The sequence below is a fragment of the Erpetoichthys calabaricus genome, chromosome 7 (genome assembly GCF_900747795.2).
Source record: "Erpetoichthys calabaricus chromosome 7, fErpCal1.3, whole genome shotgun sequence".
NCBI lineage: Eukaryota > Metazoa > Chordata > Cladistia > Polypteriformes > Polypteridae > Erpetoichthys > Erpetoichthys calabaricus.
In genome coordinates this window covers 111477584-111501885 of record NC_041400.2, presented here as the reverse complement: position 1 = coordinate 111501885, position 24302 = coordinate 111477584, and the positions used below count along the sequence as shown (strand labels likewise).

Here is a 24302-nt window from a genome sequence, read left to right as displayed (position 1 = left end):
GCCCATTTCAAATCCCTTCACAGAATCTTGATGGGGTGAATATCTAGGAGTGAATGATCCAGATGAGAGTGTGTGGAACCACATTGTTGGATCTGTCGATGGCCACTCAGAGCAACGGAGCATGGCCAAGCAATGAGGAGACAGAGAACATTAGCCCCACCTACGCAAATCCACCCTTTAATCCCACCATGCCCTACACTTGAATGGGTTATTAAAACATACTAGGGGGCTCCGCCCCCTGCTCGCTTCGCTCGCCAACCCCTGGTGTTGGGAATGACAAAGAGCGTGATGTATGAATGAGATATAGAATAGTGTGAAGGTGTAGATGATGCAAATAGAAAGCAAACAATAAAGTGTGTGGCACAGTGTAAAGGTTTATTTGAAAATTTCTTTGTACACGCCGTTTAAGTGTAAAAGGTAATTCCAGGTCAGAACTTGTAATGTCAATGAAGATGGTTATTGTTGTGATCAGAGTCAAGTTTGTCAGAGCTTGGAAAGAGTTGTGTCTCTCTAGGAAGTAATGGAATGACTTGGGTATTTATGTTTTCCACATTAATATTTTTTGGACATAATATAGTGCGTTGTGTTAAAATGGGCATTTGGTCTAATGAGATTGCTGTTCCAAATCTGTCTGTAACTAAGTCGTCGCAGATAAAGGCTTGAGGAATTGTAATAATATGTGGGTGAAGTCCATCTGTATTGGTGAGTGTACCATCTCCCAGTTGTAATAAGCAATTGTTATGATCTTGTTCTGGACATCGTATGTTTTGTACTAACTGTATCTTTTGAAAGCAATGCCAAATGTCTGCGTATTTTAAGGTGCACTGAGCAATAGCTGAGCGCATGGCATGTGGAAGAATAGCTAAGCACTGTCTAAAATCTCCTCCTAATAAAAGTACCTTTCCTCCAAAGGGAATATTATTATTCATAAACGTTTGTAGAAGTTTATGAATGGTGTTGAGTAAGTGACTGGATGCCATTGTACATTCATCAATAATTAACAGTTTTGCAAGACGGATGTCACGTGCAGTGCCACCGTTAATGTTCATAGTGGATACCGATTTGTAGGATCTAATGCAGTTCATAAAGATTTCACTTTCAGGTACATCGTTAGTTAGAAGCTTCTGTAGATATTCAGGATATGAATGTAAAGGAGGCAGTCTAATTTGACCCTTTTGACAACAACGTGTAAATGTATTACTTGTATTGCCAGTTGTTTCTTCAGGGAAGTGAACTGAATGACAATGATTGCAAATGACATTCATTAATCCGAATGAATTTTCCTGGTGTATGTTTTCCTTGTGCCGTTTGAGAGGCGCGTTGTTGTATGTCCAGTATTTGGGACGTGTTGTTTTGGAGCTGTAATCGATTTGCCTGTGCTGTGTGAGAAGCCCGTTGTAGCCTTCGCTGCCGTTAACGTATGTCTGAGACGGGAGGTGTTTCGTTTTGAATCCGTGCCTGTTGCGATGCAGCACTTTGATTGATAGATTGCGTCATGTGGATCTAGGATGTAGATTTGTGCATATTTGCGTTGTTGATTTGTTTCAGGGTGCACTGTTCCAATGCGATACAGTATTTGTGCACATATGCGAAAGCAGTATGGGCCATTGCCTTTTGGTGGCCTGATATTTACTCCGGTAGATGCAAAAGCAAATGAACTATTGTAGGATCTAATGCAGTTCATAAAGTTTTTACTTTTAGGTACATCGTTAGTTAGAAGCTTTAGTTGAGCTTTGCGTTTTTGGAGCCGAGACATTTTTTCTTCTAGAAATATGGATAAGTAATAAGGAGTATCGCACTCACTGTTAATATGGAGCCTTTTCTGCGGTTGAACGGTTAATAGTGCCTTATTGTAATGAGATCCACCTATGCTGCATAGTGTGAATTGTGTTTGGTCCCGTTATCCGAGCGGTATCGTTTTGTACCTGTGATCGTGAATTCATGACTTGTTTGTTCTTGAGCGTGAGAAATATGGGTAAGTAATAAGGAGGATCGCACTCACTGTTAATATGGAGCCTTTTGTGCGGTTGAACGGTTAATAGTGCCTCATTGTAATGAGATCTACATATGCTGCATATTGTGAACGTGTTGAGATGACGTATGTTTAATACGGACGGTTCATTTAGAAATTTGGCTTTGTGTGTCATTTGTTATTTATGTTACTGTGGTCGTGGGTCTGAATCGTCGTTTTTGTGTACGTTTCGTGTGCTATGTCCGTAGACTGTCCCGTTTCGTGTCCAATGGGCTTTGTGTGGTGCTCACGGCTTCTTTTTTTTTGTGTGCTAGGGGCTTGTTGAATCCTCCTCTTTGTGTGCGTCCCGTTTCGTGTGCAATGGGATTCAATCCTCCTCTTTGTGTGTGTCCCGTCCGTTGCTTGTGTGTGTGTGTGTGGGGGGGTGGTTTGTGGGCTCTTTTTTTTTGTGTTCCAGGGGCTTGTTGAATCGTCCTCTTTGTGTGTGTCCCGTCCGTTGCTTGTGCGTGTGTGTGTGTGGGGGGGGGGGGGGAGTGGTGGGATTTGCTCGCCTGCGTTTGACTCCTTTTTTCTGTGCTCACTCCTTTTTTCTGTGGTTTTGGCCGCCTCTCGCGGCGCCTCATTTCTTGGGGCGCCTGCGCAGTACGTCTTTTTGCGGCTACAGCCCATGGCCGGATGTCCCTGCGTCCATCCGGTTTAGCATTCTCGGTTAGTAATGTGGATTGCTCATATGTTAAATCCACCTCTGGTTACATAGTTTATTAATGAGGAATTCCAAAACACATTTTGTTAACTGAGGCATTACTGTAAATGGTACAGTATTAAACTGAGAATCTGAAACATGTTAGAATCAACATCAGAGTTGGCCTGGCCCCTTATGCAAGAAAAATTTATTTGGTGGCCTAAGCACATTTGTCACCAACAAATGCAAATAAGTTGAATTGCCTTGAATGTGTAAGCTGTACCAGCCGTAACATGCCTGAAATTAAAAAAAAAATATTCTGACCTCAAGCATAGAAGCAAATCGTTCATTACTGGCAGAGTGTGAGTACATCTGGAGGGGGAAAGAGCACATCTGTGCTCTCTGATCTTGATCTGCAAGTGCAGCATTATGCCAGCGCTGTCCAGAATTACAGATTTGGCAGCTGAGACAGCTGAAGCAGAATCAGGTTAAACACTTAACATATGCCTTTGGGTGAAATAGCCACACTAGTGCAATATATATAGTTGTCAGTAGGTGGAAAAGGGGCAGGGTCATCTGGCTCCATATCAGCAAGGTCAGGGGGTGTAAGATAATTATGTCATATGAGGCATTGTAGCACCTCTCCTCTGTGCTCTGGATGTCGATGAAAGGTGTATGGCACCAGCATGTGAGTAGCTACTAGCACCTGGCACATGTAATTGCATGATTGCTTTTGCAACAGTATAGGCCATATGAAAAACATGAGGGTTCATCTCGTTACCTTACCAACAAGCCTGCCATCATGTACAGCACCATCAGCAAGTCATCCACCAATGCTAATTTTCCTCAGAATAAATTAATCATGGGTTGATGCAGGTCACTGAGCCACAACATTTGTCGGTCTCATCTTGGCATCACAGAGGACCTGCGCATTAATGGAATTACCAATTTTTATAGGTGTACAGTAGGATTGCCAAATTCAATGACAGTATTCAAATATAATTTGAAAGTATTTTTAAAAAGTCAAATTCAAAGATAAAATCTCATAATATAAAAAAACAGTTGTTTGTTTTATCTTGCACTAATTTTGACATTGTGTTGCTCCAAACAAGCTATACAATACACCTTTGTTTTACAGATCCCTTTTTGCACATTACTTCCACAGTCAGTTTTTTAATAACTTTGAAAGACTAGCTTGTATTGCTATTAGTAAAATGGAAAGGATTCCATCTTAAACACAGGTCCAACAAAATACATTTTAGTACAAATGTTTCTACACAACTTGAGGCTCCTGGATTTTCAGTTGTACTTATAACAGTTATTAATACTTATCTAGCATACTGAGACTATTGTTCTTCTCCAGGTCCTGTTGCTGTTGCTATTGAACCTGAGATCCCTGACTTAAGTGCTGTTTATTTTAGAACTGTTAGCCTCTTTTGCAGTAAACAAAAACTGGTTTCCTTTCTTATTAATAACAATTGAAAATAACTAGTGTTTTTCTGATTTTCAATTTGTTTTTATAACAGCCAGCAAGTTTTGCTGCCTCTGAGAACTTGTGCCTTCACACATAGTCTGGGTATTAATTGGCTGCTGACATGACATACAAAAGAGTGACTGGGTTGAGTTTAGTTCTCTGTTTTCTTTGACTGCTTTCCGTCACCAACAGCTCTCAGCACTATAAAATATCAAGCTGGGTCACATACACTGAGTCTACTCCCTGCACTTCTTGTGCTTTCCTTTTATATTTTGCTCTGTACTGCTTGTTAACATTGTAGTTTCCCTATGAATACTCAGTCTCATTTTTTCAAAGTTGCTGTGAATAAAAGCATTTGCTAAATAAACAATTATAATGTGGAGGAAATAGTTAAAGATCATTATAATGGAGGCTATAGTGCATTCTTTTGTGAAACACATAAAGACTCGCAGTGCCTTCATTTATATAAAAAAGAAGCACTGACATTTTATCTTCTGGCCTCCTGGAGCAAACACAACATAGGTGGGAAGAAAAAAAATCATTAATGGCAATGATTAATGCATTTGAGAAATTAAGAGTGATTTTGTCTGGGATTTTAATTTCCATTGCATGCATTCTGCTTCCTCTTTCATGGTGTCACTTTGTGTTCACGTTTTGTGAAGGGCTGTGTTTGCAAGTGTTACATTCATTTGAATTTTCATGTATGTCTTTTAAGCAACATTGCAGGTGTCATAAGAATGTAATTCTTAACAAACACTCTGCCACAAAAAAGTAAAAATAGTAATAATAGTAGTAATGTTATTACATATAGGTCTTAGAATTTTACACAGGTTCAAGTATATATGAATATACACAGTACTGTGCAAAAGTTTTAGACAGGTGTGAAAAAGTGCTGTAAACAAAGAATGCTTTCAGAAATATAAATAATGATTGTTTATTGTTATCAATTTACAAAATGCAAAGTGAGCGAACAAAAGAAAAATCTAAATCAAATCAATATTTGGTATTACTACCTTTTGCCTTCAAACCAGCATCAATTCTTATAAGTGCACTTGCACAAAGTCAGGGATTTTGTAGGATTATAGTCAGGTGTATGATCAACCAATTATACCAAACAGGTGCTAATGATCATCAATGTCACACGTAGGTTGAAACAGCTGTGTAGGCTTAAAACTGGGTGAGGAACAGCCAAACTCTGCTACCAAGGTGAGGTTGTGGAAGACAGTTTCATGTCATGGCAAGATTGAGCACAGCAACAAGACACAAGGTAGTTATACTGCATCAGCAAGGTCTCTCCCAGACAAAGATTTCAAAGCAGACTGGGGTTTCAAGATGTGCTGTTCAAGCTCTTTTGAAGAAGCACAAAGAAACGGGCAACGTTGAGGATCGTAGACACAGTGGTTGGCCAAGGAAACTTAGTGCAGCAGATGAAAGTCACATCAAGCTTATTACCCTTCGAAATCGGAAGATGTCCAGCAGTGCCATCAATTCAGAACTGGCAGAAACCAGTGGGACCCAGGTACACCCATCTTCTGTCCGGAGAAGTCTGGCCAGAAGTATGTCTTCATGGAAGAGTTGCAGCCAAAAAGCCATACCTCCAACGTGGAAACAAGGCCACGCGACTCAAGTATACATGAAAACATAGGAACTGGGGTGCAGAAAAATGGCAGCAGGTGCTCTGGACTGATGAGTCAAAATTTGGAATATTTGGCTGTAGCAGAAGGCAGTTTGTTCGTCAAAGGGCTGGAGAGCGGTACAATAATGAGTGTCTGCAGGCAACAGTGAAGCATGGTGGAGGTTCCTTGAACGTTTGGGCCTGCATTTCTGCAAATGGAGTTGGAGATTTGGTTAGGATTAATGGTGTTCTCAATGCTGAGAAATACAGGCAGATACTTATCCATCATGCAATACCATCAGGGAGGCATATAATTGGCCCCAAATTTATTCTGCAGCAGGACAACGACCCCAAACATACAGCCAAAGTCATTAAGAACTATCTTCAGCATAAAGAAGAACAACAAGTCCTGGAAGTGATGGTATGGCCCCCACAGAGCCCTAATCTCAACATCATCGAGTGTGTCTGGGATTACATGAAGAGACAGAAGGATGTGAGGAAGCCTACATCCACAGAAGATCTGTGGTTAGTTCTCCAAGATGTTTGGAACAACCTACCAGCTGAGTTCCTTCAAAAACTGTGTGCACGTGTACCTAGAAGAATTGATGCTGTTTTGAAGGCAAAGGGTGGTCACACCAAATATTGATTTGATTTAGATCTCTCTTTTGTTCATTCACTGCATTTGTCCATTTTTGAAAGCATTCTTTGTTTACAGCATTTTTTCACACCTGCCTAAAACTTTTGCACAGTACTGTAGTTATTTTTGATATAGAATATTTGAACCTCAATTTTTGACTAATTAGTCTGCGCTAACCTACAGTCAAGTCCATCCTCTTTGGTTATATATTAAATTTCTGGTATTGTACCTTTTCAGTTCATAACCACAAAACACTAGAGAGGATGGAAAAGTTAGCTCAAAATATTACTGGAATGCAGACATCATCTGTTCAAGGTATATTTAACACATGCTGCTTAAGAAATTCAAACAATATTATTAAGGACTTTAACCATTCTGTGCAGTAATGATTTCTCTTTCCTAAATTCTGGTAAAAATTACATGACCTGACCATGAGCAATGTCTGCAGTACTGTAAAAGAAAAAGGGATGCTTTTCATCATTTGGTCTTAAGGTGACTGAACATCTATGCTCAAATTGACAACTACATGAGTATGCCAAATTTGTTTTTCCTTTATATATTCTCTATGCAGTCTGTTGTTGTTACACTATTGCCAATTGTCTGTGGAATACATGCAGATAAGAATCTTACATATAACAATAAAGTTGAACTTGAAAGAGTACATTTCTGCACATGCTTTTCATAATATATTTTTAAAGAAACATTTTACTGTCCCTAATTTGAGTACATTCATCTATTTCAATGCAACGTGGCACCCCTGTATAGGTACTGTATTAATTAACTTGTTAAGCAAAATTCATAGAATAGAGTTCATGTGCACCTTAGCAAGGGAAAATTGATGGCATATTATCATCACATCATTTTTCAGATTATTAAGATGCATCTAAATTCAAACTGTTTGAGACAACACAGAACTTTACACTCTTTGTCCCTTTATTCAGAGATATTACTGCCTGTTTCTCCCATACATTTAGTGTGTTAATCTATTGATGCTGACTTACCTGATACTGTACTTGCTGAGCAAACAATCCCTAGCCTAATGTTACTTGATTGTTTACCTCTTTTGTAAGTCACTTTGGATAAAAGCGTCTGCTAAGCAAATAATGTTTAAGTCTTTAAAACTTAACTGAATGTTAAAGAAGCTATATAAAAGAAATCTCAGTTGCAAACAGCCCAAATACTGTTAAACAAATTGTAACTAGACCAGATATGTCTTATGGTATATGAAAACATGTTGCAAAAATCCACAATGGGTGTTGTTAATGCATATTTCTGCAACTAGAGCATTTAGAAGGTTATGTGACTTTGTAAGTTTAGTTACTGTATGCTCAAGCTTTACACAGTGTCTTTATTTTGCTGTTATTGAATGGTATTATTTGGCAATATTACTTACATGTAGAAGAGGAAGAAAAAGAAACAAAAAAGAATTGAAGCATTTCATTTTAAAACCACACTCCAGCTGCGCCTGTGCATGCTGCAACTGAGAGATGTTTTTTTGTTTGCTGTAGTAGTAATTTTCATGCCAGTACTGAACATAACAATACATGTGAACAATGGTGCATAAATCCAACAAAGCAACAAAAGTGCCTGGTTCTTGTGGTTGTTTCCAAAAAGCTTTGAATTCAAAATAGTGGGAAGAATTTAGTATTGTTTAATACATGAGTGATTCCAGCAACAGAGAGTTCAGGCATTCACCTTGGTGTTTAGTGGTAGTAGGGAGACAAATGATAGAAAACACTTTGTTCAAGAAATTATGTAGGGCCATGTGGTGAGAAACCATTAATTATTGTGCAGTACCTTATTCCAAGTTCTTGTTTCAGCATTCACTTTCTAAGTAGCCAATACTGAATTAAATGTAGTTTGAGTTTAGCTGTGTACTGCACATCCCTTTTGCAAGTCCAAAATGATACACACTATTAAAAAGAACAGTGATCTTACTATAACATTTAAATTAACATGCAGCAACGCACACAAATGCACAATATTGGACACAACAAAGGAACAAAATATTTACATAAAATATAGGCTATAACTAAAGGAAATTACAAGCAACGTTTTAATGTGCACAAATTGTGTCTGCATGTGGAGGAACTGAAGTTCAGCCTCTTGCAGCACACACCAGAAATATGCTATAGTACAGGCAAATACAATGATTTTGGCATACTAGGATAAGTCAAAGAAAGAGATTCAAAGCACCTTGAAAGCAAACCCTGTTTATTATATGTGTGCAAAATACATATAAATATGTGTGTTGTACAGCACAAAATTGAGTTGTGTTGAAGAATTGTTTAGACTGCCCAAGATGGCAGTGTTTCCTATTTTGAAGGATTCTAGGAAGAAGAGGCATGTCCAGGTGGTCTGACCATGGAGGTGATGTCATGGGTGGATATATGTCATGAGATTGTTATTGCACAGCGCCCTCTTGTGTCTAAATTATCATATAAGCCCTTAACAATAGAATCCCTAAAGCCTAAGAAAATATTCATAATGCTGGGCCACCTTGAATTCCCTTGCACCTCGTCTTCAGCATCTTTGTTTTGCAAATGTGTCAGTCAGCACAAGCAGCAAGCAGCCTGCTCACTCATCCACCACCAGTGCAGCTGAAGTCAAGTCAGATGCAAAATTCTCACAGCTGAAGTCTGAAGGTGTCTGGAATTGTATACGGTAAAAAATATGTTGTTTTTTGGAATACATACATTTCACGTGCGTTCCGTGTCTACAATGATCTATAAATATAGGATGACAGGAAATGCAAGGCAAAAAATGTTGAACACATAACTAAAACAAACTTTTTTCATATTTGCCATAAAGTTTTGTATTGCAGCAGATTTGGAGACAAAGTACATGTGCAATGCCACTTTTAGGAAAATATCCTAGTCATCCTACGGGAGAAAGACTTTCCAAGACTGTGGTCATAAAGCTTATGGAGCTGTTTCTGAACAAAGGCAGAACCGCCAACTTCTTCACATCACTTTCACTGGCTAATAGACTGCTGCACCTCAACACAACTTGGCTTGGCACCATAAATAAAGTGGGACTTCCATTTGCAGCCAAAGTCACTTCAGTACACATGCAATTCTCCACGCTAATGTTTAGATCTGGCAGTACCATGCTGACAGTGTATGTGCCCAAAAAGAAGTCTGTCTGCATTCTCAGTACCATGCACCATAATGTGAACATTGGGCAAGATCAAAAAAAAAAAAACATGTTCAAATGACATAGCATTTTCAAATAATGATATTTTATTGTGTGAATGTCTGTGTTTATGCATGAGAGAGGCAGGGGCAGATTTGATGTCATTCAAGTGGTTACTGGAATATAAACTAAACAATTTGGCAAAGGTATAACAAAATTTTAAGCGTGTTTTTGTTCAAGAATAGAACTGAATTAAAAAAATTCAAGTGACAAAAAGATACTAGGAAGACATGATTCAGCAGCTTTTGTGTGTCTACTTATATCCCTTCAGTGTTATCTTTTACAAGTAGCAAAATCTTATACCGGGTGTTACAGACTCAAATCAAATGCATGCTTTTATTATATAATAATGATAATAGCAGCTCACTACTCAAAACGGTAAATGCAGGAAAGATCCAGGCTCAAACTCTCCATCTTTTGGTTATGAGGCAGCAGTTCTTTCCTCTGCACCATACAAGCTGATAACTTTATCTTGTGTCGACTGATATTTAGCTTTCAGTTTTTAACACATTGATAGCAACATGTAAACTGAGTAATTTCTTTTTTCTTCAGTTATATTCTTGAATTTAAGCGCACTTATTTTGCTATTCCTTTTGCGAAAGTGTTTATTTGATATTTGGACTTCAGTCTTCACACATTATACACTTTATGTCAGCATTTTGTCATTACATGAAAATGTTTCTTTTTTAATTAACATTTCTTGCCTTGCATTTCCTGTCATCCTACATTTACACAGATCGTTGCAGACACAGAACACACATGAAATGTTTGTATTCCAAATAGCAATATATTATTTACCCTATACAATTCCAGAGACCTTCAGACTTCATCTCTGAGAATTTTGTGTCTGACTTGACTTCAGCTACCTTGGTAGGAGATGGGATAGCAGGCTGCTTGCTGCTTGTGCTGACTGACACATTTGCAAAACAAAAACGCTGAAGACAAGGTGCGAAGGAATTTAAGATGGCCCGGTATTCCAAATATTTTCATAGGCTTCAGGGATTCTAGTGTGAAGATGTTGCCTAAGTGCAAGGGTGTGACACATAGTGGCTTGTATATACACACACACACACACACACAGTGCCCTCCACTATTATTGTCACCCCTCTTTGTAAAAATTAGTAAGAATGGTTAGAAAAAAATCACTGCGGAAGAACCGTCATCTTGCACTGAAAAAATGAGAAACATCTGACTTTCAATTGAAAGAAGTTCATTCAAAGAAAAACAAAGCCCTCACCAAGAAATACATATTTTTAACAAAAGTAAAAATATATATTTAACATCTCCAACTGCCACTTCCCTTGTTATTTAAAAGTATACTTATTGTTATTGCTCTCTTATTAATGTAACAGCATATTTTTATACTTCTGACTGCATATAAGCATCCTGAAAAGTGTAACTAAATACACCAGATTCAGTATAAACTGAATTATGGAACATTAATGACTTTCTTGCTGATTTTAATACCAGAATCATTGTGATGAGCAAAATGCAGAAAAGCAGGTATTAAAATGTAATGATCTTTTTTTAAGGTTCGCTTTATGAAGCCAGTCATTCCAGGTCAGTCACTTCAGACTGAGATGTGGCAAGAAGGAAGCAGAATACATTTTCAGATGAAGGTAAAGAATAAGTGATTTTCATTAAGCAGGAAGGCAAAAGAAAACTTTTATTGTGTTTTTCAATTTTAGAATGAGTACAACTGCTTTGCCTTAGTGTTCTGATTATATTATAATTCTATAAATGTTGAAGTGATGAACAATTAGTTGTAATTATCAGCAGTCATGTATTTGCATGTATTTATTTACACATTGCAGGTTAGGTGCATTGGTGATTCTAAATTGTCCTTAGTGTGTGCTTGGTGAGTGTGCGCGCCCTGTGGTGGGCTGGCGCCCTTCCCGGGGTTTCTTTCCTGCCTTGCACCCTGTGTTGGCTGGGATTGACTCCAGCAGACCCCCGTGACCTTGTAGTTAGGATATAGCGGGCTGGATAATGGGTGGATGGATGGATGTTTTAATGAAAGGGATATGGTACATTTTTCAGTATTATAAACAAAAGAAAAACTGAATGTACATTTATTTTATAACTATGCCGTAACAATATACTGTATGCATCTATAATTTATTACACAATCAGCACAATATGCCTTGTATTGGCTAACCAGTCACTATAGACAGATGTATCTTTCATATCATTTTCACTCACTCTTTTTTGTTTTTATTTTTTTTTTTTTGTTCCTTACATACATTTTTTTGGTTTTGTCATATATATTTCTTTAAATTGGTTAATTTTACAGGTAAAAGAGACTAACCAAATTGTTCTTGGTGATTCATATGTGGACCTTTGTGATGTACCAGTAAATTCACCTTCTAAGAAGCAACAGAAGGTAAGCAGCTGCCAGACCTAGTATCAGACAATATTATTAATAAAAGTATAAAATACAAGTCTGACATTAAATTAAGTTATAAAATGAAAGCAGAAATTGATGAACAATATAAAGTACCTAAAGTACAGTGGAACCTTGGTTCACGAATGTCTCGGTACACGTACAAATCGGTTTACGATCAAAAAGTTTGCCAAACTTTTGCCTCGGTTCACGACCACACACTCGGTATACGAACAAGCCAGTTTCCCTTTCGGTTTGTACATGTTCAGTCTCTCCCTGTGCATTTCCTGTGCAGTGAGCAAGAGAGAGAGTGAGAGAGCGCAACACACACACACACACAGGCAGCGGCGAGAGACAGAGGCACACACACAGGCAGTGCGAGACAGAGAGAGCCGCGCACACACACACACAAGCGCGAGAGAGAGACAGATGCGCACACACAGGAGCGGTCAAGAGAGAGGCGCGTACACACACAGCAGCACGCTAGAGAGACACGCACACAGGCGCTCCCGGCTCATAAAAGAGAGACGAGAGTGAGAGTGAGGGACGCATAAGGTAGAGAAGGCTTGTTTTTGTTTTCAGTTCTGTTTACAATGATCAGTTCGTAGCCTGCATTGTTGCAATGTTAATTTTCTTGGTGGTTTATTAAATTACGGATTTTTCAAATGTTCATTTTTTCCCCTGTGCTTAAAACTCATTTAAAAAAAAGTGTTTTTAGCGAGCAGTTCCTAGCACTATAGTGCGAACTATTGCAGTGTTAGTTTTCTCAGTGTTATTCAATGTTTTTACATTTAGCTTACTATTACGCTGTGCATTCTATGGTATAATTAACTATATTTGTGCTTAAAAACTAAAATATATATATATACACATACAGTTTGTACGGTCTGGAACGGATTAATTGTATTTACATACAATCCTATGGGGCAAATTGCTTCGGTTCATGACCAACTCGGTTTACGACCAGAGTTTTGGAACGAATTATGGTCGTGAACCGAGGTTCCACTGTATGCTGATTTATGTTTTCTATTAAATAGAATTAAATTACATATTCTACTACATTGTTGTTTATCATAGCACTGGAGAATAGGCAAGTGTTGATTGTTGGTTGGATGTGCAAGCAAAAAAGTTATTCTGAACATGTAACAGTACTTATATTCTAGTAGTAGTGCTGGGCGGTATACCGGTTCATACCGAAAACCGTTTTTTATTTTTTTTATGATATGGATGTGTCAGATGTGTAAATACTGTTTCTATACTACTGGATAATACTGCAAGCCAAGTTGTACTTGTTTTATTTGTTTTCAATACAGTGTAATGTACCTGGGTACTGTGAAATAGTGTGACGACATGTTGACTTTATTCTTGACATTTCTACTTTATTCTCGCCGTTTATGTCAAGATTAAAGTCGACATGTTGACTATATTCTCGTAATTTGTCATTAAAGTAGAACATCGTAAACTAAACATCATCGTAAAATTAATATTTAATTTACTAGATTTTCTCAAACCCCGTCATAAGTTATATAGCACATTAAATGCTTTGTGTTAAGTGTTCTCCGAGATTCTTAAACTGACTTCTTGCACTAAGAGGAGGCGCTGACAGCGATCACCGCACAGAATACATTCACTTCATGATCTTCCTGCTCTCTGAACATTTAGAATGCTAAGATAAATACTTAATATAATTTTCATGGTGAAATGCATTAAAGCATGCATTAATCATATGGGGGCACGGCGGCGTGGAGGTTGCACTGCTGCCTCCCAGCAAAGGTGTCTAGGGTGTACCCTGCCTTGCATTTGCATGTTTTTCTGGTGGGTTTACTTGGCATGCTTCAGTTTCCTTTCAAAGTCATGTAGGATGTGGGGTTTTGTTATGCTATATTGACCCTGCTAGTGTATGTTTTGCTTGTATTCATCCTGCGATATGCTGGCGACTCGTTCAGAGATGGGCGCAACTCTGAATGGATGGCATAATTAAACATGTATAACAAAGATATTTTTAAAGTTCTGAACACTCCGTGGGCTAAGTTTATAACTAGTTTTAATTTCACAAAGACGTTTATCGTGTGGTGATTGGTTATGTGGTGAAAGAAAAAGGAAGGATAGGAACTGGGGTTTTGGTACGTCAGATAGAGACAGCATGCATGCAATAAAGATAGCCCGCTCAGAAGAACATGCACTGAATTCTGTGTTCGTGTCTCCGACCACCAGATCACAAACCCAACATTTACACAATATTTAAGTTAAACCTGTGCGATAGCCATTCATACATCCAGTTTTTTGGAGCCTCGTCACACCTGCCATAAAGTTCTCTACACTGAACATACACCTGGGGACCCCTTACTGCGAGGGAGCAGCACTACCGCCTCACTACCGTGCATGTGTAATACCTGCTTTAATGCATTTCATCATGAAAGTGATATCAAGTATTTATCTTAGCATTCTAAATTTTCAGAAAGCAGGAATATCATGAAGTGAATGGATTCTGTATGGTGATCGCTGTCTCCTCTTAGTGCAGAGGAAGTCAGTTTAAGAAGCGTAGTGATTAACTAGGTCGGGGAAAGCAACACAAAGCATTTAATGTGATGCATTAATTTATGACGGGGTTTGACAAAATCTAGTAAATTAAACATTGATTTTAGGAAGAAGTCTAGTTTACGACATTCTACTTTAATTATGAAGTAAACTATGAGAATAAAGTGGAAATGTCGACTTTAATCTCAAAATAAACGGCGAGAATAAAGTGGAAATGTCGACTTTAATCTCAACATAAACGGCGAGAATAAAGTGGAAATGTTGACTTTAATCTCGACATAAACGGCGAGAATAAAGTGGAAATGTTGACTTTATTCTCGACATAAACGGCGAGAATAATGTGGAAATGTTGATTTTATTCTCAACATATAGTTTGTTTTTTTCTTCCCTGTGTCCGTATTGTTTTTTTTCTACACTGTGGCCCTAATACGATTCCATAGGGCTATACCACAAATAGCATTATAAATGCAAGTTGCAGTTTTATTATTTATGCATATAGCTTAGCTTGAAGCAAGGTCCATATTAATGCAGTTTGCCTAAATGATGGTTCAGTTGGTAAAGATGTCATCACCAAGTTGCACTTGTTTTATTTTATTTTAATTTGGTGAATACTGTGTGATAGATAGATAGATAGATAGATAGATAGATAGATAGATAGATAGATAGATAGATAGATAGATAGATAGATAGATAGATAGATAGATAGATAGATAGATAGATAGATAGATAGATAGATAGATAGATAGATAGATAGATCTTTATTGTCATTGTCACTTTTACAAAGGAACAACGAAATTGAAGGTGCAATTGACTCAGTGTGAGGAATAAGAGTTAAAATGACAAAAAGACAAAAAGACTGAATATAGTAACAAACCGAATAGTAATAAATATACAAATTGCACTTGTTGACTTATGGTCTATATTGCACATTGGAAGAATAATATGGAGCAGTTTTATTTTGAGTTCAGGGCCATGATTGCTTTCGGATAAAAGCTGTTTTTAAGGCGGTTTGCCCTAGTTTTCATAGCTCTGTATCTCTTGCCCGATGGCAAAAGCTGGAAGAGACAATGACCGGGATGTGATGAGTCCTGTAAAATGTCTATTGCTTTTTTGTGGCTTCGGGATGTGTAGATTTGTTCCAGAGTGAGGAGGGTACAACTAATTGTTCTCTCCGCTATCCTGACGACCCTGTGTAGCGCTTTCTTTTCTGAGGAAGTGCAGCTGCCGTACCACACACACAGTCCATACGTGAGCACACTCTCGATGGAACAATGATAAAAAGCAAGGAGCAGATTTTTTGGGAGGTTGTTCTTTCTGAGAATTCTCAGAAAATACAGTCTCTGCTGCGCCTTCTTTAGCAGCTCCTTGGTGTTGGCACTCCAGGTCAGGCCATCCTCCAGCTCCATACCCAGAAACTGAACACCGGGACCCTCTCCACACATGCCCTGCCACTAATGAGTGGCTGGATGTCAGTTTTGTTTTTCCTAAAGTCAATAACAAGCTCCTTTGTTTTTTTGTTGTTGAGGAGCAGGTTATTGACTGTACACCACTCTGACAGTCGCTCCACCTCGTCCCTGTATGCTAGCTCACCCTCCTTGCCCGAGATGAGTCCGACCACCGTTGTGTCATCCGCAAACTTTACAATCTTGTTGCTATGGTGAGTGGGGACACAGTCATATGTGTAGAGGGTGTAGAGGAGCGGGCTGAGCACACAACCCTGCGGCGTCCCAGTATTGAGGCTGAGAGTAGTGGATGTGTGGAGACCCAGCCTGACCCTCTGGGAGCGACCCGACAGGAAGTCCAGTATCCAACTGCAGGTGAGTGATGGAAGTCCCAGATCTGCCAGTTTGGACACCAGTCGTTGTGGGAGGATGGTGTTAAATGCCGAGCTGAAGTCTAGAAAGAGCAGTCTGGCGTAACTCCCCTGCTGCTCCAGGTGGGTCAGGGCAGCATGAAGGGCTGTGGCCACAGCATCCTCCGTGGATCTCTTTGCTTTGTAAGCAAATTGAAATGGGTCCAGGTCTGCTGGCAGGCAGGCAGGCAGGCAATGATATGACTCCGCACCAGTTTCTCAAAGCACTTCATGATGACAGATGTGAGTGCCACTGGGCGGAAATCATTCAGACTGGGCACCTGGGCTTGAAGTCTTGAAGTAATAGTGCAACTATCAGTAATAATACTATTATTTATTTTATTGTTATTATTTATTAGTTTAAATATTGTGCAGTTTAATGATGATAAAGTTGTTTAAAAAGTCACTTTAACGTGTCAGTGGACAGAGGTTGTTAACATTAACAGAAAGTGTAGTTGGTTTACAAAAAATATTTACTTTTTATTCCTTTTCTAAGACATATTCAGTGCAATACAACTTTTGACAAGCACTTCTGGCCACTTTGTATGGTTGAAAATATGTTGTCAAAATTATAGTTTGTTTTTGCAAAATTTGTTCAATAAAAAGGTTCTATATTTTGACTGCATCTGTCATGCAATGTGATACCTTCTCCATTAGTGCCACCCCCTTGAAAACTATCACTTTATGGAGCAATGCAAACCTGTATTAATACTTGTGTGCACATTAAAATGTTTTTTTTGTACAATGTACAATACTCTTGACAGTGGAATACGTTATTCTTAGCCAGTAATTGCAGTGGTAAATGTGGTTAACATCCACTCATGCATGGGGAAAAAAATACTGTTGAATACTGTGAAACCGGGATAATTTAGAAAAATACCGTGATATAGAATTTTGGTCATACCGCCCACCCCTATCTAGTAGTGCTTAATTTATTCTTAATAAACACTTTCATGTATATGAACAGAAGTCTGCACCATTTTTGTTTCTGATAATACATTGATTTTGTTTGCATGATAAATATTGACAAAACGTAGTTCTGTTTTGTCCTTGTAATTGCAGAAAGCCCCTAAGTCTACATGAATCCTTTGCACTTTTACCCTATGTGTATCTTTGTACTTTGTACATTTTCAAGACAAATGTGTCAATAATGTCAGCCAGTTTACATTTACTGAAGAAATCTGTAGCATATATTTATCTAATATATTAGTAAAAATGTAAGTGTATGTAGCTGTAATTTTCATATTAAAATACATATTCAAATTTATGTTAAATGTTTTGGGTACTATATGTACAATCCCTTATTTGGTAAATTTTAATAGCAAGGATGTCATTAATCTGTTGGTTTAACTTTTATGTTTTAAACTTAAACTTTGTGCATTTGTAAGAACAATGTACTGATATCCAAAATGTGTTGAACATTGGTCTCACTCATTGTGAAAGTTTAATGTTAAGTAGCATTGGGGAATAAAATTGTCATGCGCATCCAGGGAGGTCCGTCCGGGTTGTTCAGTGAGCAGGGCTTTCCGGAAAAGGTATCAAGTTCCTTTTCCTTTCACGGTTTCAGCAAATTCACGTGGTAAATTCCGCTCGTTAGGTCGGCAATTTGGTTGCTTAACGAAATAATCAACTCCTCTCGTTAACTTCATATGGGCCTTGCCAATGCACCAGTAATTTGGAATGTGAGGTAGGAAATAAAACCATGATGCGATCTCCCGGGCAGAACTCCCGAAGAGACGTACAATGGTTATAGCAACGGACCTGGGCTGCTTGCGCCTTCTCCATGTGAGGCTTTAGAATGGGTCTAATTTTGGATATTCTAATGTGTAATTGTGCGATATATTCAAATATATTTATAGAAAGAAGTGCCTCCTTCTCCCAACCCTCTTTTAAGATATCCAATATACCTCTGAGTTGTCATCCATAAAATAACTCAAAAGGGTGAGAACCCTGTAGAGGCTTGGGGGATCTCTCGATATGCAAAAAGAACGAGGGGGAGGAGGCAATCCTAGTTCCTTCCATTGTCATTGACTACCTTGCGTAGGATCTGTTTGAGAGTTTGATTAAACCTCTTAACTACACCATCGGTTTGAGGATGATATACCGAGGTCTTTAAATGTTTTATTTTCAGTAATTTGGCCATATCCTTGAACGTCTCCAAGGTGACAATGCTGTCTTGCACAAAGACCCCTACCAGTTTCTGTGCAATAGCTTTTGATGTAACAGCTTCCAGATATCAGGTAGCATAATCTACCAGGACCATAATATATTTATGTCCTCTGGCCAAAGGCTCTACGGGTTCCACCAGGTCAACCCCGATTCTCTCAAATAGGATGTCAATTAAGGGTAATGGAACTAGAGGAACACAGTCCCTCCTAGGGGTATAAAATAACTGTTGATGACCTGTTATTCATGATGACAAATGTTTACACATACACAGAAATAACAATTACAGTTGTACATTTTAGACTGTTTTCTATAAAAAAATTTCTTCTTTTGTTTTTTTTATGGGCCCTGCTGATTGAAAGGTTTAGTTTTCCTTTTCACCAATGTTAAGACAGTTTTTTTTTTTTAACTGAGAATGTATGTTAATATCCTAAGTGAAAGTGTATGCAATAAAGAATTCATGTGCCAAGAAATGATTTATTTCTACTTTCACACTACCTGTTTTTAGTCTTTTCCTTTTGCAGGTAGGACAATAGTAGTAGACTATCAGGATGATGAGCAGATGAGCCATTACTGAGAACAACTGAATTCAGATGCCGCTTGGTGTATTCTTAAGTTACACTACATAAAACAAATGTTTTGTTACCACAACCCTTCACAAAGGCAAATCATGGATTTTTAACATGCATAAAATGACATACAGTGAAGGGCACACGTCACACTATCTCTTTCTGCCTGTAATGTTTATTAGAAATGCAGACAAATTGCTTGTAATATTAGTAATACTAGTAGTAGTATTGTTACATATACAGCATGTTTAAATGCATACATCAGTCATTAAAAGATTTGGGGTAGTAATTCATTAAAAATAACTAATTACTTCTTCTATTAAAGAGGATTAAAGGCCAGAAGTCCACATGACCATCATCATCAAGTTCTTCCATGTTATCCCTGAATACCATGAGGACTGATTGAGGTCATTTATGTTAGGTAGAATGCCAAGAGGGGGCTGGACGGTCTCGTGGCCTCAACCCCTGCAGATTTTTTTTTTCCAGCCATCTGGAGTTTTTTTGTTTTGTTTTTTCTGTCCTCCCTGGCCATCGGACCTTACTTTTATTCTGTTAATTAGTATTGCCTAATTTTATTTTTTTTTAATAAATTTTGTAATTTTTCTCTTTCTTCATCATGTAAAGCACTTTGAGCTACATTATTTGTATGAAAATGCGCTATATAAATAAATGTTGTTGTTATTAAAACTAAAATGAACACAACAAACATTCTTATGTCTTTCCCATTTCAGTTATCTTTACACTATCAAAAAAGCCATGCAGCAATCAAAAACATCCAAAATATTTAAGGGCTTCATTTAGATGCAGAGGGAAAAAAAAGCTGAGGCAGTGTCTCTTATTTTTCTTAGGCTCTTCAAAGTGACCTAATTTTTGCAGAAATTGGCCGTCGCATTAAAGATGTTGGTAAAGAACTTGTAAAGAAGGTCAATGCTGTATTTCAGTGGGAGATAACTAAAGATGGCATAACAGCATCACAGTGGAGTAAGTATTTTAACACATTTAAATTATGAAATATGCCAATTAAGGTAATATAAATTTCAGGCCATTTTTTTTGTGTACTGTGCTGCTTACAAATCCAGTTTGAATACTATTCATTAATCACGTTTGCAATGTTGCATTTTTAGTAAGATTTATTCCATTTTTTTGCTGTCAGTTACTTTTTTCTTTCTGCTGTGGTTATCAGAAATAATTAAGAATGCTACAAATAAGGTATATTTTCATTAATAGTTTATTGTCATAATGGTGTCTGTTGCATGGAATATAATTTTGTAAAGATCGTAAAAGTAATCAACAGCACAAACTTGCATAATAAGGAAGATAGTGGATATCATTTCTCAGAAACACCCAAACAACCAGTTTAACAAAAACAGAGATTATTTAAAATAACAGTTTTATTTGTAAAAAAATTATTTTTCTCTTCAAAACATCATTGCTGTGTAATTCAGCTTGGTGACAAAAAATATTATTTTATAAGAGGTAGATAAAGAGAACTGTCTAACTCATTCCATCTCACCCTGCCAAGTTCTTCATTTCTCAATATAGGTATAGGCTGAAGACTGGCAAATCACAGTTAAAGATATTTGATTTGGATAATGTGGCATGGGATTGTTACAGATATGTATGAATACCCATGAAAGTGAACAGTAAAATGAAATGGGCTACATTCATAATACTAAAAGTTGTGTATACACATTTTACTTCTTCAGTGCAAATGCATAGCATGACCCTCCTTAAAAGGTATGAAAATAGAGTCTATACATAATCATTCATCACATTTCAAAATATCTTATTATGTATGTGCTACTCCTTAAGTTGAATTTTATTTATTTATGTATCTTTTATTGTAATATCTGTCCTGTGAGTCTGCATTCTTGTTTTTTATGTTTGTGCTGCTGCATGCATTTGAATTTCCCTGTGGGATTAATAAGGTTTTCTGATCTAATCTAATCTAATATTTCAAAATCTTAAAATTTTAGAGATCTGAAGTATTTCCGGTCCCTGGCATTTTGGATTAGGGATACTATTACTTTAATTGACATCTAGTGATTTTAAAACAAATCCTTATTTATAAGATATCTTCAATTTTGGGTAAAACTGCATTTATCTTATTCTGAAAATGAAGAATTTTTCTGTAGCAAATATTATTGCATGGATATAGTTATGACTTTTGGTAGTAGCATCTAAACCTGAAATGTCTACACTGTTTACTTGGCTTGTAGTTAAGGTGTACAGCCACTCAGAAGTGTTTAATATTCACTGGTTTTCACCTTCTTACCATCTGCTGAAATGTCATTCCTACAGCGGCATGTACTACTACCTACACAGAAACCAAACTTTTGACACCTCATGGCCCAGTGTGTGTGAGTCATAATGATTATTGGTAACATAAAGTAAACAATGCACATTTAAAAAGTAATAAGCTAGAAATACTGTTGCTATCTGCAAGGAATTTAATTCTCTTAAAAATGAATAGGGTGATGTATAATCTGTGAAGCAAAATAATTTATTTTGCTTCTTGGATATTCTTTCAGTACTGTAAATGAATGAAAAACTGTAATGACTCTCCACTTAACTTTCTTTTTAGCAGTGGCTCATCACCTTTAAGTTTTTCTTTAGATAGATAGATAGATAGATAGATAGATAGATAGATAGATAGATAGATAGATAGATAGATAGATAGATAGATAGATAGATAGATAGATAGATAGATAGATAGATAGATAGATAGATAGATAGATAGATAGATAGATACTTTATTAATCCCAATGGGAAAATTCTATGCAAGACACACTCTTGTTACTATCATTTCTTTTTCTTCTGCAGTTTTGTATTGTGTTGTGAAAACGTATTTTCTAATGTGAGTAACGTAGAACCTTTAGCCTTTTATTTCAAAAGACATATTTATATTTGGTGCCCAGGCAACACAGCAATCTTAAGAACCTACTTTTCAGTGGGGTCAGGATTGAGGGGGAACTGGTATAGCTCCAAACATTAAGGTATTCTGGTATAAAATCTACAGGACTCTGGCCAAACAACAAAATACAAGAAGAATTTCACATTTCAGCATTATAGCTATCAGAGGCACACAATCAAATCAATTAAGGAATCATTTAAGGATCAGTTTACTGAAATTGCCCAGTCTGAGCACAGACTTCAGTCCTACAGAAAATCAGCAGATCTACTTAAAAGGGCATACATAGCACAGAGAAGCTCTTTAAAAAGAGTGCAAGCCTACTGTGGCACGCGGCTGGGGGTGGTGCCCAGCCGGGACGCCCAGGAGGACAGGAGGAGGGCTCATGCCTCCTCCAGACCACGAGAGGGTGACCGCCCTGGTTCCTTTAGGGGCCACGGGTGCAGGGCTTGGAAGCCCAACCCTGTAGGGGCCCGTGGTCTCCGCCAGGGGGCGCCCCTATGCCTGAAGGACCCGGAACCCCAACACTTCCGCCACACTAGGAAGTGCTGGGGGGAAGAAGATTGGGAGCACCTGGAGGGCTTCCGGGAATACAGCCGGCACTTCCGCCACACAGGGGAGTGTCTTAGGAGTGTCGGGAAGCACCTGGAGCCCATCCGGGCACTTATAAAAGGGGCCGCCTCCCTGCAAAGGAGGACTGGAGTCGGGTGAGGAGAGGACAAGGTTTGGAGGCAGGAGAGAGGAGGCGACCTGAGAGCAGGCAGAGAGAGTGAGAGCCTGGACTTTGGGGGAGATTGGTGCTGGAGGCACCGGGTTTGTGCACTTTATTGGACTTATTATTATGAATAATAAACGTGTGGTGGACTTGAATATGGTGTCCGTCTGTCAGTGTCCGGGCAGCTTATCACACTACATAAATGACAGCAAATACTGAGAGATCAGTTGTACCCAGTGGCAAGACAAAGTCAGTAGTGCCATTTTGTGCCTACGAATATGTCAACCACTAGTTTTGGACATTGTCAGTAAATGAATTGGTTTTGGCACCATGGCACTACCACATTCAGTAGCTCAGGCTATGTAAAATGGTGCTTTGCTGTGACCGGGTCTGCCGTAATTATAATGGAGTGACATCAATAAGATTTTATCATTAAGATTTGAATATCATATGGTTAAGATGCAAAAGATTTCTTGATCACTTGTGGTTAGGAAGTTTGGTGGTTGGTGGCTGTTTTTCCAGCTGACATTTAGGTAAACAGACCAGTTTTTTTTCTACTTCTTTTAAAAATTAACAATTTGGTCATCACTTACATATTGTTTGTTACAAGATCTTATTAAGGTGAGGAAGATCTGAAATGATTATACCCTTGATATCAGCAAAACTGCAGTTTTAGTAAGAACGAGAAGACTTTAAATATACAAAATATATTTCATATGATATAAATTTGAAGAAAGTATTTACAGACACAGTGTTCCTGACTTTGATTGCTCTTTATAACAGAGCACAGGGTTATCAAATGGTTTGAGGAAATTTTCCCAGAGTCCTGTCACATAACCTCTCTATCTATCTTACTGAGTTATCACTGTGTTGTCATTTTTTTTCTTTTCTAACCTATTTCCTAATCAGCATGTACAGTATACAAGTTATGCAGTGGTACTTGTCTCTGTAAAGCTTTAATATCTTCTGTTATGTTCTGGTTATACATTTGTGGAATTCTGAATTCAGACTGAGGTGCTTCGTCACTGTTTTGAAACATTCTTACTCATGTGCTTTTGACAAATCTCTGTAGCTATTTCTAAATGATCAAATTGCTTGCATCAGTTAATTTAATGTTCAAACTTGACTGATGCCTGCCAGTTTCTTACCTTTCTAACACAGCGGTGGCAAACTGGAGCTTTCACTAACAGAACAACATGTTTTTAAATCACTGGCATGATTGCTTTCAGTCTAATCAGCATTTTGTTCTGAAAGACCAAAATATGCAAGAGGGTCAGTGTATAATCAGATGTATGATATCATTCAAGTAGAAAGACGATTTACATTTTACTGATTACCGCCTAGTTATAATGTATAAATTGTGAGGTGTTGTGACATATATATGCACGGTTTGGGAGAAATAGCATATAACTTTCTGTGCTATTTTTTAGAGTGAATTTAGTACATACATTTAATAAAAAATGAAAACAGCAATTTTCATAAATACAGAGTGATTGTTAAATATGCTGTATGTATTTAAAAAGTCAAAATAACTAAATGACAACTCTTTTATCAGATGCTTTCTGCATAGCCTATTTACATTATTTAAGTGGT

The 24302-nt window shown here is 37.8% G+C and overlaps 1 protein-coding gene across 1 annotated transcript in view; it reads left to right on the top strand.

Annotated features, from left to right (window-relative positions):
- The window catches only part of hsd17b4 (hydroxysteroid (17-beta) dehydrogenase 4), a 228134-nt gene that overhangs the window by 192459 nt on the left and 11373 nt on the right, over positions 1-24302 (top strand). The window contains exons 20-22 of the mRNA XM_051929986.1: positions 11108-11194; positions 11869-11958; positions 19932-20064. Coding sequence (XP_051785946.1) covers positions 11108-11194; positions 11869-11958; positions 19932-20064 — 310 coding nt within the window. The remainder of the gene's footprint in view (positions 1-11107; positions 11195-11868; positions 11959-19931; positions 20065-24302) is intronic.